The 20,470-nt window shown below is 37.6% G+C and overlaps 1 protein-coding gene across 2 annotated transcripts in view; it reads right to left on the bottom strand.

Annotated features, from left to right (window-relative positions):
* RGS7BP (regulator of G protein signaling 7 binding protein) overlaps nucleotides 1-20,470 on the bottom strand; it is a gene marked incomplete at both ends in the record, with an annotated part of 117,416 nt that overhangs the window by 27,063 nt on the left and 69,883 nt on the right. The window contains one exon of one of the 2 annotated variants that reach the window (XM_081233935.1): nucleotides 13,759-13,889. In XM_081233935.1, the coding sequence (XP_081090061.1) occupies nucleotides 13,759-13,889 (131 nt within the window). Of the gene's footprint in view, nucleotides 1-13,758; nucleotides 13,890-20,470 lie in introns of those variants that run through there. The other variant, XM_081233936.1, reaches the window with a different exon arrangement.

Below are 20,470 nucleotides of genomic sequence, written 5' to 3'. Positions count from 1 at the left end.
TCTTCAATAAGTGGTGCTGGGAAAACTGGACAGCTACATGTAAAAGAATGAAATTAGAACACTCCCTAACACCATACACAAAAATAAACTCAAAATGGATTAAAGACCTAAATGTAAGGCCAGACACTATAAAACTGTTAGAGGAAAACATAGGCAGAACACTCTATGCCATAAATCACAGCAAGATCCTTTTCGACCCACCTCCTAGAGAAATAGAAATAAAAACAAAAATAAACAAATGGGACCTAATGAAACTTAAAATCTTTTGCACAGCAAAGGAAACCATAAACAAGACGAAAAGACAACACTCAGAATGGGAGAAAATATTTGCAAATGAAGGAACTGACAAAGAATTAATCTCCAAAATTTACAAGCAGCTCATGAAGCTTAATATCAAAAAAAACAACTCAATCCAAAAATGGGCAGAAGGCCTAAATAGACATTTCTCCAAAGAAGACATACAGGTGGCCAACAAACACGTGAAAGAATGCTCAACATCATTAATCATTAGAGAAATGCAAATCAAAACTACAATGAGATATCATCTCACACCAGTCAGAATGGCCATCATCAAAAAATCTACAAACAGTAAATGCTGGAGAGGGTGTGGAGAAAAAGGAACCCTCTTGCACTATTGGTGGGAATGTAAATTGATACAGCCACTATGGAGAACATTATGGAGGTTCCTTAAAAAACTAAAAATAGAACTACCATAAGACCCAGTGATCCACTACTGGGCATATACCCTGAGAAAACCATAATTCAAAAAGAGACATGTACCAAAATGTTCATTGCAGCTCTATTTACAATAGCCAGGACATGGAAGCAACCTAAATGTCCATGAACAGATGAATGGATAAAGAAGATGTGGCACATATATACAATGGAATATTACTCAGGCATAAAAAGAAACGAAATTGAGTTATTGAGTAGTGAGGTGGATGGACCTAGAGTCTGTCATACAGACTGAAGTAACTCAGAAAGAGAAAAACAAATACCGTATGCTAACACACATATATATGGAATGTAAGAAAAAAAAATGTCATGAGGAACCTAGGGGCAAGACGGGAATAAAGACACAGACCTACTAGAGAATGGACTTGAGGATACGGGGAGGGGGAAGGGTAAGCTGTGACAAAGTGGGAGAGTGGAATGGACATATATACACTACCAAACTTAAATAGATAGCTAGTGGGAAGCAGCCGCATACAGGGAGATCAGCTTGGTGCTTTGTCACCACCTAGAGGGGTGGGATAGGGAGGGTGGGAGGGAGGGAGACGCAAGAGGGAAGAGATATGGGAACATATGTATATGTATAACAGATTCATTTTGTTATAAAGCAGAAACTAACACACCATTGTAAAGCAATTATACTCCAAAAAAGATGTTAAAAAATACATAGGGCTGTCTTTTTGATTTATAAGAATTCTCCCTATGTAATAGATACTGATAATTTCTACAGGTGAAGCTATAATTTACTACCATCTGAGATTTAGAACTTTATTGAAGGATGACTCATTGATTACTTTTTCAGTAGTGTCTAGGTTTAATGGTTTATTAAAAGATTTTACTCTTCTTGAGTTAAATTTGATAACTCATTTGTCCTAGAAAATTATTCACTAAATACATTTTTAATAGTATGGTTTTCTGTTGTAACTGTTTCATATCTCTAATGCTGTGTATTTATGGCTTACAATTTCTTTGTATACCACTGTTTCTTGGATTCCATATCTTCCTCTTTCTTGGATTCATTTTAATTTTGCTGGAACATATCTTTGACTAATTATTTCAGAGGAGATCTCTGAATACAAAATTTCTTTGTCTTTATATTACTGAAAATACTTTTTCTTCTCTATCTCTCTCTTGCTGTACACACACTTAAATTCTAGTTGGCTGGATATAAAAATCTATGCTCTAACTAAGCTTCTCTCACAACTTGGATGATATTGTTCCCTTTCTTCTATCTATACCCAAGGATGCTATGTATGTAGCCTGTTTATGGCCCTCTGAAAATTTTTTATCTTTAAACATTTGAGTTATGAAATGGTTCCTAAATATGTCTAGCTATGGGTGCTTTATTATGTTACTCCTTTTTTTTGGCATTTGATTGGCATTTGCAATCTACTTGCACCAATTTTTTATTTTGAAAATTTTCAAACCTATAGCAAACTTGCAAGAATAATACAATGAACATCCAAATATTCTAGTTTAACCAATTATTAATATTTAGCCATATTTTTCTTTTATCTCTCTCAATCTCTCTCTCTCTCTGTGTATATATATATATATATATATATATATATATATATATATAGGTTTCATGTATATGGATTATGTGTATAACGTGTATATGTATAATATATGTAATTTTTTGTTGAACCATTTAAGAGTTGCAGAATTAATGTTACTTTATCCCAAATACTTCAACATATAACTCCTAAAGAACAAAAATGTTTTCCTACATAACCTTAAAACAATTAGCACATGAAAAACTTTATTTAATTTTGATTTAAATGATTCAATTCAATTTGATACAATGCTATTATTTAATATATATATATATATATATATTCTATATTCAAGTTTCCCCATTTGTTCCAATAATGTCCTTTATAGCTGTTTTTTTTTTTTTTACATTGAAGGATCCAAATAAGGATTATGTACCACATCTAATTGTCCTGTTTCTTTATTCTCTTTTAATCTAGAATAGCATCCTTGTCTTTTTCATTTTTCATGACATTGATATTTTTGAATAGAGTCTGGGCCAGTTGTTTTAAAGAATGTCTTTAAATTTGGATTTGTCTGATTGTTTCCACAAGTCTAGGTTCAGAGTAAACATTTTTGGCAAGAATATTATAGAAGTGATATTGTGTCCTTTTTAGTGCATTGCATTAGAAAGCGTATGTGTTTGTCCCATTATTAATGATGTTAGTTAAGTATTGATTACTTGGTTAAGGTGATTTCTTCCAGCTTTTACCATGGTAGAGGACTCTTTTTCCCTTTGTAAATATTGAGTAATCTATGGAGTGATTTATTAAAATATTATAGCCTTTTCAATATAAATATTTCTTTAGGTTTGCAAAAAGTTTTTCTATTTTTCTTAATTATCTATTTCTCTCTGTTTATTCTTTCAGAATCCTATTTCATGTTAGAGTCTCTGGATCTTAATTAGCCCTATATTCTATATTCACTGTGGGGGGCTGAGTTCTGGGAGAATACCTAGACTTGACCTTTCAGGTCCTTATTTTAGGCTCTCAGTATTTCCATTATAATAATTGTTAAGAACTGTGCAGGGTCTGAGATTTCCCTCTACCTGTGAATTAACTTGCCACCATCTCATGGATCCTGGAAAGAGACACGAGACTCCAGGTTAGAGACAAAGAAAATTTAGTACTCACAAAATAGTAGTAGAGTATCAGCATTTGTGTTAATTTCTTGAGTTTTAGTTCCCACAGGGAGGCACAAGAAGAGCCAGATCAGTATACCTCCACACACACACAGGAGACAGGAACCTTGAGATTAAGGATCCGAAGTCTTCTATAAGCATGTCTGCCCTTTGCGCCAGAGGGAAACATTTTCATTTTACTGAATCGTAAGCATGCCTTGCTCTGGAGGGGAGGCACTGTCTCTATTTTTCAAGAACATTTACTAAATAAACATCCTTGAAAAGATAGTGTAAAACAAAAGGCAGTCAGTGCCTCACTTTGCAAGAAAACTGTTCCCTGAAATGCAAGAGCCTGAAGGAGAATTGTCTCCCAACACTAATTAACCCATCTATTAAAATTTTATTTGATGGATAACACTTTCATTTCCAACAAATCTGGTTGCTTCCTTTCTGTTAGTTACTGCTTTTGAGGTATGACAGACCTAAAATAAATCTGTTGATTACATTTATATTTTAAATTCTTCATCTGTTTCTACTTTAAAATTTGTTCAAGTATTAGTTGTTTGCGTGTTGCCATTTGGTACCTCCCTTTCAGGGTGCTGATTTTTCTTAAAAATCTGCTCATCCCTGGATGTCTGTTCAGATTTGTCTTTGAGGATCTCTCTTTGCCCATCATTCTGATGAGTATCCTCCTGGGGATTGGAAAAGGGGCAGGATATGTGGCTGGACAATGTGTGTCTAAAGCTTGTCTTCAGGGTGCTTCTCATCTCTGTTGATAAGTTTACCTGGGCACACAGCCTATTTTTTGGGTCCTGTGTTTGCTTTGAGTTTCCTGTTTACAACTCCTACTCCAAAGAGATATGTGGAACAATTTAGCCTGGGAAAAAACACTGGAGTCATGTGCTCACTTTCTTCTTCCTCTGCAGCAGTCCTTATGGAGGATTCGAGTTACTTCACCCTCTGTTCTGCTTTGCTGCCTGGTCCTGACACTCACAGCAGGTGTCCTCCTGGGGTAAGCAATGATGGTCTTGGTTACTCAGTGTGGGGCAGCCCAGCTTTTCCTGAATGCAATTTCAAACATTTATTTCCCCGACAACAGCTCCAGAATTCCTTCCTGTGATTTGTATTTGTTGACTCCTACTTTGAAGTATCTCTCGAATTGATTTTATTTTTGTAGTATTTTTCTCCTGCATGAATTTCTTTTGTTTCTTGGGTTTCTTATTGGTTGTGGCTTCATTTCTTTATTTATATCCACCAATCCAATCCCTGTTGCTTTCTAGCTTTGAGAAATTCCTCAATTTCTGGTTTGTTGAAATCATACTTCCTTGTTTTTCAGGGCCATGGGAGACTGTTTTGTGTCTGCCGACCTCTATTTTTTTTTTTCCTCTTACAATTAGTAGGGTCCATTTGACAGAGTTATGGCAAATGGATTCTGAGTAAAAGTGATGTATGCCTCTTCCAGATTGGCTTCTAAAAATCCTCCCATGGGAACGTCCATGCTTTCTTTTCTCCCCTGACAATTGGATGGATGTGGGGAATGGAAAGAATAAAAGGGCCCACCCCACCCTAGCTCTGGCATTGGACTATGACAATGGTGAATAATGAACTCTCATTGTTCTAATCCATTGAGATTTGATGATGTTTCATGCAGCTGTTACCCTACCCTGACAAATATAAGAACAAATATGGATTTATTCTTTTCATTATATCTTTTGCTGTTATTTCGATGCGTTTTTAGTAGGAGGGGAAATATACGTATGAGTTCAGTCCAACATCTCTGGACAAGCTTCTTTTTCTCCAATTATACTCCCTCTCATTTAACAACAGATGCAGAATGAAAGCAAATTCCTTTGCTTATTCAATAATTATTAATTGAAACTTTATCTGCTCCAAGCACTGTACTAAATGCTGGAGATACAATGGTGAACACACTCAAGGTGATCAACTCTGGAAAGGACAACAGACAACAAATCAGGTGTCTACCCCTCAATGTAACACATGCCTGGGGGACACATTGCATGGGCATAGGCCCCGCCTTGGAGAGCCAGGAAAAGCTTTCTGCAGGAAAGTCCCATCTAAGTTACAAACCAAAGAAAGCATAGGGTAGACCAGGTGAAAGGGATCGTTGTGGAGTGGGGCAGGGTGGACAATATGTTTCAGGCAGAGGGAGCAACTGGAAAGAACTTCCAAGTTCAAGTTCCTCGTAGTAGTTCAAGATGCCGTGTGTGTGTCTGGCAGGGTATGGGGGGCAGTTGAGATGGGGTTGCTGGTGAGAGATGAGGCTGGAGAGGCTAGTAGGGCTGGTCCATAGATGTTCTTCTGAGCCACATTAAAAAGTTGGCAGGGGAGCACCTCACAAACCTGAATGTTGGCCTATCTGAGTTCTGCATCCCCAGCTTCCCCCCTTTGACCAGTTATCCTTAGAAGGAGCACCTGTTTCTAACATCAGGTGGGCTCTCTGCTCTGCTCTGCTCTGCTCTCAGGAAAGGGTCAAGCTGCTTCTAGATGGTAACTTCAAGTCAAAGTTTTACTTTGTCCAAGAGTGACTATGCATTTAAAATAATTTTTTATTATGAAATGAAAAAACCTGTCCCCTGAAACAGCAGTTTCAGGCCTCAGTGAACAAGTATTTTCTCAGGGAGGGGATGGAGGGAGAGGGGAGAAGGGGAGCCTTTAGAGCGCCTTAAAATGTCACTAAGCTGGCTTCACCACTGTTGAGAACCAGGATGTCAAAAAGTTGGCCACTTTCCTCAGGGCCTTGCAAAGCTTTTAGCCTTCAGCTCCTTTGGGATTTCCATGTATTTTTAGCCTGTTTATGGATAATATAATAGGCATGTTTGAGGAAAAGTTAAGGGAAACCACACATGAAGCACATCGCAGTTTGGAAGGCTAGTTATTCTTATATTTGTGAGAAATGGTCAGTTGTTAAGGAGGAACAAAAACACATGTGATTGTGGGGCAGCCTCAAGAGTCCCACAGAGCTCTTCCACCTCAGAAGTCCTAGGCACTGACCCCGGAAGACTGGGCTGGGGTCCTTTATTGAGAGTGGAGACCCCTTTATCACATTCCACTCTGGAGACCTCTTTCCTCCTCTTGATCTCATTTCTCCCATCCTCTTTCTTTTCTATTCATATTTTCCTCTCTCCATTTCCCCTTCTCCTCTCCACTCCTTGCTTGCCTGCCTGTCTTCAGCCTATATGACAGTAGGAAGCATTGCCATAGTGTCTCCTTGGAGGCCCTGATTTTGGACTCCGATGTCCAGCAGAGTCAATTTTATCCATTTGTGTAAATTTCCCTAGGAATCAAAACAAAACAAACTAATCTTCTCTGAGCTAATATTCTATCACTGCCCTATCATTTCCTTGATGGCAGGGGCAAATTTCCTATGTCCTTTGTGCTCTTGACACATTATCTGCTATGATACTATACACAGAGAAGGCTCTTGGGACAGTTTTCATACTGACTGTGAACAACTAAATGAACACAGTTTACAGGAGATGCGTGGAAGCTTATCCACATGGTTACTCTCACTCTCATGTATTTTCATAATGGGTAGGAGATTTATAACTCCATCCAGTGTGAAAAGGACTGGGGAAATGTAAGCTGTTTGTTAAGTAATCCACTTTTACTCTTGCATTTCCAAAAAGCATGTAATTTAAATAGAAATAAGTTATATTAGTTCAGTTAGTTGTTTGCCTGTATTAAAAAATAGTTTCAAAGGCTTTTCTACACTGTGGTAAGAAGATATTCATAGTGCCATAAACACATAGTGGAAAATAATACTTATACCATAAACAGAAATCCATTCTTGCCCATATGCTGGGAAATAAACATTTTCCGATACAGAGCTATTTCCCTCCCCCGCCCTGTGTCCTTCTCTGTGCTCGTTATGACACTGTAGTCCTATCATTGACCCCAGAATAGTAGTCATCTTGGTGGTTCCATTAGCTGAGTAAGGAAGCAGAATCACAGGGCACAGAAGAGCAGACAATGGAAACACATTTGAGGGAGGTCCCTATGAGGCTTTTACTTCTCCATTTCCAACCCCTAAGGTAGAGCAGAACAATGTGCAGATGGTATTGACTGTATAGTTAATTAATTTCAACTTTCCTTTAATGGGTATCATGGCTAAATCATGCTCCCTTTGGATCACAGAAAAATATCTTATAAATCACTAAATGATCTACGGAGTTAACTTTCCCTCTCATCTTAAAAGTAACTCTCTGAACTTATTTTGGTAAGAAATTAAATATACAATAAATTTTAGCCACTAAACATGGTATTTTGGAATATGTGCACCAATCATTGTTAGATGTGTGGACAAAATTCAGCCCATGGTGCTAGTATCTTTCATTTCCCGATTTGATATATTCTCTTGCCTTTCTCCAATGTAGCTTAGTGGGAAATGGTCTGGTGTAGTGGAACAATCATGAACTTTGCAGTAGGATTAATGTGCTCTGTGACCTTGGACAACAAGTTACCTCTTTGAGCCTCAGCTTCTCCATCAGTAAAATGGGAAAAACGATACTTGAGGATGAAATAAGATGACATGTATAAAGCACCTGGCAAGTAGAAAGTATACAATAAGTGGAAGCTATTACCGTTGCTGTTATCCTAGTCCTCAGCTGACATCTACTTTGACAAAAGGTGATGAATATTGTGTCCTGTTCACTGTTTGGTATTGATATATGAGGACACAGAGACAGAGTAATAGATGGTGTTAGATTGCCCTTACATTCCAGAAGTTGGTTATATTTGGGTTCTTCAGATAGTACAAGTTGTTCTGGTCTTGGGTCCTTTGCATTAGATACCAATGTTGATGAAGTTGTGTCCTTCTTGTCATTAAATCTTAGATTAAGTTCTACCTCCTTGGAGAGATTTGACCATCCCTTCTAAAGTAGCCACCCAGTCATGATCACTTTCTATTACATTACCTATTCTAATTATTGACATTATAATTTTAGTGTTTGGGATTTTTAGAAATTTTTCCCCCTATTTCTCTGCACGAGGCTATATACTCCATAAGAACAGGGATCTCTTCAGCCTTGATCATTTCAGTCTCCCAGTACCTTACACAGGTGCTCAACAAATATTTGTTCAAAGAACAAATGCATGTTTCCACTCATAATTTGAATCATAATCTATTTTAAGATTTATTCTGCTTCATTTCTTCAAACCTAATGTTCTATTTTAGTATCAATTACCTCATTACATTGGAAAATAAGGCTTTACTTGTGGTTTTATTCTATTTCTGTCTTTGCGTTGCTTGTTTCTTTTATTGGTGGGTCATTTTCTTTACATTTCTTAATAGGAGGCTGAATACCCTGGAGTCTTTACTGCTCATATTCTATTCTTTGTCTTGGTTATCCTGTATTTTGCTGGATGGATGGCGGTTCATTAATTTCTTATGAGAGCATCTTGAGCTCTCAACTCCCACTAGATTTTGACATTTCTCTCTTCTTTCCCCTTTTGTGACTACATTTCCTCCACATTTTTCTCTCTTTATATATCCTGGTGGCACACTGCAGGGGAAGAACCCATCTTATCTTAGGGGTAGGAAGGGAGAATGGTATACCTCAAAGGACCTGGGGACAATCTGGCTGTAAGTGATGGCAGAAGAGTGGAGCAGAGTCAGAGAAGACCCTTGAAAGAGCAAGGAGAGATGAAAATAAAGATGAAGGAGCAAGTTCACATGTGAATGGGGGCTCCACTGGAGTGTTCTCTCTTCTCTGCTCCTTTCAGAATGGGAAGGTTGTCAAAACTGACTGACTTGGGGGGAGAATGTGAGAGAGGAAAGCTGTGGTCAAAAGGGCAGGATCATCCAATTCTCTTAGAAATCTGGCTTCACTTTCTTCCAATAGAGTGAATGAAACCCGCGGTCACATTTTATCTGGTGTCAGGAAACAGGAATTAATGGTCAATATGATACATAGATTCTGTTGTGGGGAAAGACTTCCTACCTAATTAACTGTGAAGAAGTGAGAGAAACTATTTTTCACTATAAACATAGAAATTAGACTTTGTCAAGTAATGGCCCAATCTAAAACTTAAAGTGTTAAAATATGAGATTACACAATGCCTGAAATTATTCCCATCTGTCATCTTCTCCACAGTTTTTCAGAACCACACTCTGCATGGTATAATCCAATAGCCTTTATTAAATGTGGGTTTTTACCTCATATTACCATAATTTACTTTAATTTTGTTGGCCATGAAATAAGATGATCATCTTAGCACTGTTTGTCTTCATTTTTTTGGCAATAGCATGATCTTATAAAGTATAAAAGATTTCCAAGTAGATTGTACCAATCAGACTTATGAGACAGCAAAAATTCAGAAACATGGTGCATGCAAAAAGCATGAAGGTCCACTGAAGATGTTGTTAAGGACAAAGGATACTTATAATTTGCTTAATTGGGAGAGAAGGACAATCTTCATTATTAAATTCAAGCTTTCTGCAGAAAATGAAATTTAAAATGATTTGAAGCTTATTTTCCCCAGAAACAAACCGTACTCCTCGCCCCTGTGGTAACCTTGTGTGACCTTTTTCTTCAAATAGTAAACATATGCCTACTCAATACAATAGTAAAACTAAATGTGATATTCAATACTTTCTGGACTTATGGTGGGGGTCAGGGAGGTAATAAGAAATAAAAATAAATTAAGGGGCTTCCCGGGTGGCACAGTGGTTAAGAATCTGCCTGCCAATGCAGGGGACACAGGTTCAAGCCCTGGTTTGGGAAGATCCCACATGCCACGGAGCAAGTAAGCCCATGTGCCACAACTACTGAGCCTGCGCTCTAGAGCCCGCAAGCCACAACTACTGAGCCTGTGGGCTACAACTACTGAAGACCGTGCACCTAGAGCCTGTGCTCTGCAACAGGAGAAGCCATTGCAATAAGAAGCCCGTGCACCGTAATGAAGAGCAGTGCCCGCTCACTGCATCTAGAGAAAGCTCATATGCAGCAACTAAGACCCAAAGCAGCCAAAAATAAATAAATTAAATAAATAAATTTAAAAAGTAAAAGTACAGAGAATTGAGAAACAGTTTGGCTTCAGAATCTAATCACAGCAAAAAATTGACCAGAGACTCCCATATAGAGCCCAAATAATGACTTAATTACAATCCCTTTTTTTCCTTGATAGAAGACAAAGAGTAAAGAAGAATTGGCCAAGCTGTAATAAGAAATTAGGAGGGAGAAAAAATTAGCTAACCTAAAAGTTATCAAAATACCAATTTTTACCATAGCATTAAAAGAAACATACCAGAAAGAGATTCTAAGCAGAAAGAAATTTCGAGTGTTATAGTCTAGAATGGGAATCACCATTCCCCTAAGACTCTGAGGACTATACTCATCCCTCAGTATCTGTATGTGTGTGGGGGGGAGTGGGGGGTTGGTTCTAGGACTTGCCATGGACACTAAAATCCATGGATGCTCAAGTCCCATAGTTGGCCGTCTGTATCCATGGTTCCATATCTGTGGATTCAAACAGCCATAGATTGTAAACATAGTACGTGATCTGCAGTTGGTTGAATCTGTGAGGGCCAACTCTATTTGATTTCTTGAAGGGACTGAGTGAGCTCATCTAGACAGGACCCCTCCTAGTCCAAGGCTACACTAGAGATACCACTGTTTGGATAAAGAGTATATTATCTGGCATCTTAATTCTTGGTAGACAGACTTCTGTCTAGTGGTGATAAAGAATAAAGCATACAACAAAGTGGAAAGTATGTACTTAGGTGAGTAAGAATAGCCAGGTAAGGGCTTGAAAATTTCCATTTTATACATATGATGGGGTGATTTCCTTTTGTTTCAAAGGTAGCAAAACAGTTATCCATCTTCACTGTGTTTTAGAATCACCTGGAGTTCCCCCAGATTCTGATTCAGTGGGTCCTGGACAGGATTCATGAGTCTCCATGTTTATCCAGCACCCTGGATAATTTTTTTTTTTTTTTCGGTACGCGGGCCTCTCACTGTTGTGGCCTCTCCCGTTGAGGAGCACAGTCTCCGGACGCGCAGGCTCAGCGGCCATGGCTCACAGGCCTAGCCGCTCCGTGGCATGTGGGATCCTCCCGGACCGGGGCACGAACCTGTGTCCCCTGAATTGGCAGGCGGACTCTCAACCACTGCGCCACCAGGGAAGCCCCACCCTGGATAATTTTGAAGCACATTTTCTAAAGATTTACACTTTAAGCAGTAATGATTTTAGAAGAATCAAATAGAAATCCATCTGGAGACAATCCTACAATGTGGAGAAATCAAAGGTTCCATCAGGTATATTCTTTTTAGAGTCATACTTAGAGGGTTAGGTGCTAGAGCAGGGAGCAGGGGTTTATTATTTTTAAAGGAAGAGGCATGGAAGGACAGAGATCAGATACGGACAGTGAAGATAGGAGACAGTGCAGACCACATGAGCTGATCAGTTAAGAAATGATGTGTTTTTTATTTGTGTGGTCAAGACCAAATACAATAAGGAAGAACCTGGATGAGGGAATCCCTTTTACTTTTAAGCAGAGAGCTAGCAGAGAAGGGTCTTCCTTTCAAAAGTCATTTGTGAAAAGACAGAAAGAGGAGTGGATGGCAGGGAGACCAGGTTAAAAACCAAGGAGTTAGAGTGAGACAGGGAGTGGGGGTCACATGGTGTTATGGACAATCATCAAGGGAGATTTCAGGGGCAACATGGGCATGAAATACTGCAAGCACAGCCAATGCAGGCCTGGGGAAAAAAATGACCCATACCCAGTCTAGTCAACCATGATTAGAAAGAATGCAAATACTACTCTGTGTGTGTGTTCATGTGTGAATGCACACGTGTGTGTGTGTGGGGTGATGGTGGTGGTGTATGAGAACAGAGAGGACAAACAAAGACATTGGGCTAATGACAACTGTTTGGGTCATCAGTGTGTCTGAGTATTCAATTTTCTGATCAGGACTCCTGAGTGTCAAGGGGATAATCTCTCCAAACATGAAGTAAAAGTGGAAACCCATGAAAATTCAGCCTTTAGAAGGAAAAAGAAAAAGATAATATTCATGTATCGAGAAAATAATCTCTCTTTGGAGCAGTGTAGCATAATCTTACTTTTAGTTCTGACTTGTGCATACATGTGTATGCAAGATTTGATTTTTACAGGTACCTTATCATGTCATCTAGTTCCTCTCAAATTGCATGCTCATTTGATTTCATATCTCTTCTTCAGCTGCTTCTTCACCTCAAAGATCTTTCTTTTTCCTTCCCTTTCTGAACCCTATCCTCACAACCTAGCTCAAGTCCCACCCTTTCTAAAAGATTTTCCCTGATTATTACAGTTTATTGACCTTTTCTATCTCTGAATTTAAATCATAGACAAAGATTACCTTCTGTGCATCCCTCTATTTCTTGACCTCAAGCACAAAATGTTTGCATTCAGGAGGCTCCCAAAAATTATTGTTCAGTGAATCAGCAAAGAAAATATAGATTGAATCCTCCAGTGACAGAAACTTTTGGCTTCCTCCCCAGCATCCATTCCATTCCACCCTGTCCCTTTATTCAGTAGCCACTGGTTGGGTGGGGTTGACTCCTCTCCTAGCTCCAGGAATGGGCCTTGATTGCCTAAACCAATCAGTTTAATTCCATCCCCTTGGCTACCGTGATTGGTTCAAGTGTAGACAAGTGGTCTGACCTGGTCCAGTTAGAACGAAGCTCAGAACATTTGCTAGTCTATAATGGGAGAAATTCTCTCTGTATGCATATGTGATGACTGAAACTGTTAGAATCAGTTTGAAAATGTGGGGGAAGGGCAGCTTGAGGGTAAAGTCACCCCCCCCGCCCTCCCCCCACCAGAAGGCAGAACATCACTCAGAATGGGAATCAGAAGTCTGATCAAGCCATGCTGAAGCCACTGCTGCCTCTAGAGGTTTCATTCATTTAAGCCAATATAGTCTCTTTATAGCTTAAACCAGGGAATGAGATTTTGTTTGTTGAGTTCCCCCTATTTTAAAATCTTTGGGACACAACTTGTAATTTGTCGTCTTGCAACCAAATACATTTAGGGAAATAGCAGTAATCTTGGATAGCATTTTCTACCCTAGGAAGATCATTATATATTTTTGCTGCCCATGCTGATTCTAGCCAAAGTCATGTTCACAAGTGGTAAAATAATAAATTTGAGAATTGTTTCTACCACAATTTCTATTCAAGATGGTCAATGTTCTTATGTACTTTGATAGTACTGATATAGACTTCTTTTATTCATTTATATCAAACATTTCCTGAACATTTATGTCCATTCCAATTGTGTGTAGATAGACAAATGGTACATATAGGCCTTTGCAAAAGATGAGGTTTTGTTTAACATTTCTCAGTGTTTATGGCAATATATTAAATGAAGATACCTTTTCTATGAAATTGAAGAGACCCCAGCAGACATATGGATTTTAGCATCTCTGTTGTGTACATTTCTAAGCAGCATTGCAGCTGAATGTAGAGCCGACAGATTTCTGGATGGATCTCACCACCTTCTGGGCTGCAACACAATGAAAGAAAAAAGCTGTGAACATTCTCAAGATTTCACTCATCAGCCATTTGTCTCAGCTCTGAGAGGGGGAAATGCCCACTAAAGATTTCTAAAGCCTTGGGTCTAAAATATAGGACTTCTTGCTTTCAAACCAATAACCAAGGTCACAGTTCTTACATAAGTGTCTTTCTGAATAACAGCTCTTAATATTTTTCCCCTTCAGCAAAAGATTTCTGCTAGGAGCTTACAATCATAAATGTTTTAAGTAATTGAAAATATCAGACATTTTCAATTTAACTGTTGGAACAAACTTCCAAAATATATTTAAACCATAAGACTATCCTAGCTTGCAAGAAGAGATTAAAAACTCTTATTTTTAGAGAAACTAACGAAGAGCTATTCAGTTACCAGTTAGAAGATAGCTTTTTAATATTAAGGCCCTAGCATAATATGGTTAGAGAGCCAAGATACAAATTATTTTTATCAGTCTTTTGTCTCAGTCTAAAGGACATCCTTTATTGTTTGCTATGGTTAATTTTTCAAAGGCTAAGTGTTTTTAGTGAAAAAATGAAAAATTTATGAAAAAAGAAAAGTAATAAAATTCTAATAATTTTGCTTAACAATCTAAGCCTAAATAAATACTGAATTTATGCTCTAAAATTTATTATAAAGTACTTGAGCCTTTCTCTATTAACTGTGGTAAAGCAAACAAATGTGAATATGATAAAACATGGAGTGATCACTTTTTAAGAGAGAAATTAGTTGTTGACAGAACACTTTTTTTTATATGTAGGTAAAATAGCATGCATTGAATAAGCAAACTAAACAAAAGGAATACAATTTAGAGATAGATTAGAAATGAAAGAAGTCTAAAAGGGAACTCTGTCAAATGTCCTAATGTGTTATCTTTATTTTTATCTCCATTCATTTAAAATGCAATGAAATCTGACCAAACAATGCAGCATTTGGATTTGATTCCTTTGTAAAGTGGTCAGTGGCAAAATGTCAGGTGATATTATCAGAAAAAAAACGGTGGCTTCATTTTTATTTAAGTTCTGGAATCACACTATAAAGAATTTGTATTTACATAGCACTTTACAATGATAATAAGTTTACATTTTGAATAGTTATTTAGTAGATGAGCCAGCATTATTCAATAATATGGCTTATATAACACAGGAAAATGCAGAATTCTTTGCCTGAGTATGAATGATGCCTGCAAAGTTATTCTATGTCTTTCCTGTGTCAGAACAAAGGACCTCAAAAGAGCTTATATGCAAAATTTGGCTTTATCTGAAAAATAAGAGCCTACATTACTTTCTCATCTGTGTCTCATGGGTCCAGCCCTAGGCCAACACTGGAATCAAGTATATCTTTGGCAAAAGTCCCAGATTTTCTTGCAGAGCTTCTTCCCCCAGGTGCTTTCCACCCTCAAGCTATCCTCCTGCTCGCTGGAGTTCTCCCCCATCCCTCTGCCACACACACACACATCTCATTATTTCATATCATCTTCAGCCTTTCAAAATGTCTCTGCGTCTGTCCCCTCCCCTCTTCTCATGGCCCTGCTAGACTGTGAAGGAATAATGGGCATCAGTGGTTCACATAATAAAAAGTGATCCTGGTATATTACCTGCTAATACATTGATTTTGATAGAAAAATCTGAAGGTAATGTCTTATCCCAAAGACAGGCTAGAGGGAAAATATATTAAAGCAGGCAGGTCTTTTCTGTGCTGCGTCATCATCTCCATCATAGCTGCTTATTTTCACCTACGCATAACATTGGCCCTAGTGGCTCATATGCAGATTAAAAAAAAAACTATAAAGAGTCTGTGGTATGTATTGTACATTTGGTGAATGGGGCAATTAGCCAGTACAGTATCATTCCAAACCATGGAGTATTCTTATTTTCAGAAGTACAAAATATGTGTTTTGTGGCTTAGTTCCAAAAATATGCAAACTTCATATATATGACATTTTGTGTAATTTAAACAAATGATTACTGTATTAACAAATCTTTAGAGCCAATATATTATTTTACAGCTGGACTGTGAGAGACAAAGCAATGTATTAAGTGCTTTTGAAAAAAGGCATGTCAGAACAGAGATTAAAATGCCTAACTCCTATCATTTCCTTGGGCGCCAGCTTCTTAATGCCTCTGTAACCAATGGAGATTCTCTAAACTATGGAACCATTTTGCCCTTCTTACATGTTATGGGAGGAAACTGAATGGATGCCGCCAAATCAGCCTAACAGAAATTAATTGATGCTAAAGTTGCGTTATAAATTTTCTGGTTAAAAAATTCTTACATATGCTCATATATTATCCTTTAACATCTTGGAAAATTGAAGTATAGAGAAAGAAAGAAACTAGTCAAAGAGCAATGGGCAAGTTATCTTTTGTGTTAGTGTTTCCCAATGCCTTGACTAGGCTACAATAGCCTCAAGTCTTGTACAATTTATTTCTCCCACTTTAAGCTGTATTACTCTAAGCTGTATTACTACTACTGACTACTAAAAGTTCATTAAAAGAAAAATTGCTGAATGCGTTATAATACGTCTAATATGATAAGTGGGCTGAAATACATTTTTGAGAAGAATTAAGAGCATTTAGGTTATTTTTGTAACAAGTGAGCAAGAATCAGAGCCTGGAGAATGGAGGACAAGTCAAGAAAACAGCAACGTGGAAACTTGAAACTTCCTAGGGATAAGACATAAGGCCTAGGGGAGATTTCACATTGAAACAAAATTAGGCCTACATACTTACTCCAGGAACTGAAGCAACTTAACTTAGAGGTAACTTTACCATGTGTGACTGATGCTTAGTCTAAAATGATTTACTCTTATTAATCCAGTTGAGGTCTATGAGAGTCACCCTGAGGTGATGCTCATTTAATTCAGTGAAAGAAATTTCATAAGTTAGTGGCTTAGGTGTGATTATTTATTTATTTTTCTGTTAAGCAGAAGTCAGGAGCTAACCTGATCATTTTGATTAATTTGAAAGCCTAAGTATTAATAGAAAAACAACCTAAAAATTAACTTTGACAATATTTCAGTGATTTAGAGCTCAAGTTGAATCCAAAAACTTTTAAAATAACTGCCAAGTTATGAATCTTTCAATCAACTCTTTAAGGATGAGAAACAGGATTTAATGTCTTAATATTAGGACTTAAGAGACCTGCACTGGTGTAGTAATAGGGGGACATGAACACAGACATTGCCTAAGTCATCCCTTGATAATGGAAATGCTCTCTAATGTGAATATTCTTACTTTGTAATTCAAAAGTAATATGATGAACACCCACCAGAAAGACTAAAATTAAAAAGACTGACAATGCCAAATGATGATGATATGGAACAACAACTCGTACATTGTTGGTAGGAGTTAAAATGGTAGAACGCCTTTGAAAAAAGTTCTGGAAGTTTCTTATAAAACTAAACATATACCTCCCTATGACCTGGCAATTCCACTTCCAGGTATTTACCCAAGAGAAATGAAAACCTATTCATAAAAGTATCTTTTTAAGAGTGTTCATAGTAGTTTTATTTAGAATAACTAAAAACTAGAAATAGCCTGGGTGTCTGTCAAGAGGGAAGTGGATAAAGAAACTAGAATATCATACATCAACTATATTTCAATTAAAAAAAAAGAAACTAGAATATTCCTACAATAGGATAATACTCAATAATTAAAAGGAGTAAACTTCTTATGCACAGAACAATACTGATAAATCTCAGTATTACTTAAGTGTAAAGAAAGAAAGAGAAAATTGTAGTCAGAGAGATTTTCAGTATATTACAAAACACTTATTCCTTAATTTTGTATTAAGATGTTTTAAAGCATGTTCACACGGAAGTTGTTGTTAAGATGACTTTAAATTAAGTTATAAGCATTTTTATTTTACATATTGTATTTCCTCTCCTTTATCCTTTTCAACCCTTTCAATTGAGGCATAATAAATAAATGAAATTTAAAAAAAAGAACCATAGGCAAATATTGAACTCCACTTAAAGATAAGAATGCCAAACTGTTTAGGTGTAAAGTGTCCTGATGTCTGCAACTTCAGAAAAATAATACAGATTGCGGAGGGATAGAGGGATGAACATACAGATAAATGTGTGGTAAAGCAAGTATAACTTGGCATAAATTGAACAAAACAACTGGTAATCTTTATGACTAGTAAGGTCAAGTTCAGGGGCTAGCCTACTGGGGATTTTGGTTATGAAATTCCTTGGCCCTGCATCTGTCTGCTCTTTTGCCAAGCTTGCCAGACTTGGTGTTTTGTGCAGCTGCTAATAGCTTCTTAAAAACCAGCAAAATGTTTGTTATTTTGAAAGTCTGTCCCTAATGCAGTGGTTTATATATTTAGATGAAGGCAGAAAGACATAATAAAAGGAAAATGGGTTCCGGAGTCAGAAAACTTAGCTCTAAATATAGACTTTGCTGTGTAGAATTGTGATTGGAGGAAAACCACGTTAAGTTCTCCAAGACTCAGTTTCCTCAGCTGTGAAATAGGCATAACAACTATTCACGACCAAAGTATCTCAAGGTTGGTGCAAGGATCAAATGAGATCATGTATGGGAAAACAAGTAAAAACTGTGAAGGATTGTTAGAAGTTGGCTGCAATCCATCTAAATACATCAAAGTTGTGTATAATCTTATGCACAAGCCTTATGGTTGTGTATAATCTTTAGTGTTAACACTTCTCTGCCATTCTAAAACATTATTTGTTTACAGCTACCATATATGGAGCTGAAGGAGACTTTGGTTAAATAAACATACCCTTAGGCTGAGAAAGAAAGGTGTGACCCCATTGACAACCACTCAGCATTTCACAGACTTTGGTGATGACAGATAAACACTTGGGGGTTGTCAGCTAGCAGAGATGGAAACCAGAACTCCTGTTGCAGAAAATATATCCAAGTCGTTCTTCTCAGAGCCACCTCTGTTGTTGGCTGTTAAGCCAAATAGCAAGGAAAGACTCAGGGAACCAAATGGGATGAGGGAAAGGGATGATATTCTTTGATTTATTTTTCAGAACAAATAGCTAGGGAGGATAGTGATCTCCGGGATATCTCTTCAAATACCCCCAGTGGTTTCCTCTATGATAGATTCCACTTATAGAAGGATATATCCTAATTCTGTGCCAAATTCAGTGAAGGCTTCAGAGCCCAGCCTTCATACGGTTTCATGCAAGAGATTTCTCAAGGAGGCTCCATGAGTTTACATAATCAGTGAATAATCAGAGGGCAGAGAGGGCACAAGTGTGTGTGTCTGTGTGCATGTGCGTGTGTGAGACCCAGTTATTAGTTTAGGTTTCAAATTCTTAAATGTAATTACAGGGTCTATGCAAGTTCATAAACACAGAACAGATGGCAGGTACCTACTAAATGACTATATTCTTTCATAACAAAATAAGCCCTGCAATAGATAGAGGAGCCCAGTTAAGCAGAAGAACAGAAACAAGAAATTTTTCAAGGTATCTTTATATAATAATAGTTGACTCTCTCTTTTGTCTCCAATTTTCTCATAATCTTCCTTTTAGTGAATTTTTATGAAACTTGTGTTTTAAGTGGCAACCTCCTGTATTTTCTTCATAGAGAGTCATAGCAAGTTTGGTTCCCCCAGGAGCCTTTGCAGAAGTAATTGCAGTAATCCCCTCACTTCACTGCATGTCAGTTTCATGGGAACATATGGCTTGGAGACTTTCCTGGCTACTGAACACGAGCCTGGATCAAACTCTGCCCTGGTGCTATTCGGGTTCAGTCAGAAATGAAAGTTGACTTTTAACAGCAGAGTAAAACCTGTAGTGCAACAGAATTGTCTTTTGGTAGCTACTTTGGATACCTTTTGCAAAGCAACAGGCCTCAGAGGGACCACACCTTTTATGATTTAGGGCTGTATTCTGGTCTTCATCTCCCTGTTGTTTTGGTTTGCCCTCTGGCAGGACCTTTGACATTTCCCCATGACCCAGTTGAGAGGTTGATAAATAATGGGTAGCATTACCAAGCACCTTGTTCATTTTTTTTCCTATTTAAAGAGTAAAACCTATATTTAAACATATTTAAACACTTTCAAAAAATCAATAGCCATCAGTTTCCTGACACTGTGATACTTACAATGAAATAAGACTAAAAATATTACTATTGAATTGTAAATCATCTTTTATTCATCTTAAATATTACTGTTTAAGGCATTACTGAGGAGAGCTGGGAGTAGGTGGTGACCTTTGTGATGCTGAAGGGCCTTTTTGGGCATATCCCAGGGCATCTGAGGTTGAAGGAGTTAATGGGCTGAACATCATAACTTTTTTTTCTTGATACCTGAAACTCATGCTTATTGATCAGGAGAAAACTAACATTTACAAGGTACTATTCCTTCCATTTCCAGAATAAAATATCTTATTCTGTCTTGGCTTCTTCGCCCAACCTTCCATCCTTTTTGGCTTGAGAGTATTTTGGCCTTTCCATTTTTCCCTCTGATTTTCTCAATGTTTTTCTCTTTATGGTCTCTAGTTGGGACTTATGTGGGGTCTGCAAACAGCTCTTTAAGCCTTGGCTCTCCAGGTCTTGTGATTCTTACAGCTAGCA

This window comes from Mesoplodon bidens (genome assembly GCF_964165515.1).
Source record: "Mesoplodon bidens genome assembly, chromosome: 4".
Taxonomy (NCBI): domain Eukaryota; kingdom Metazoa; phylum Chordata; class Mammalia; order Artiodactyla; family Ziphiidae; genus Mesoplodon; species Mesoplodon bidens.
Note: the sequence above shows the minus strand (reverse complement) of the source record. Positions and strands in the feature narration are given on the sequence as shown.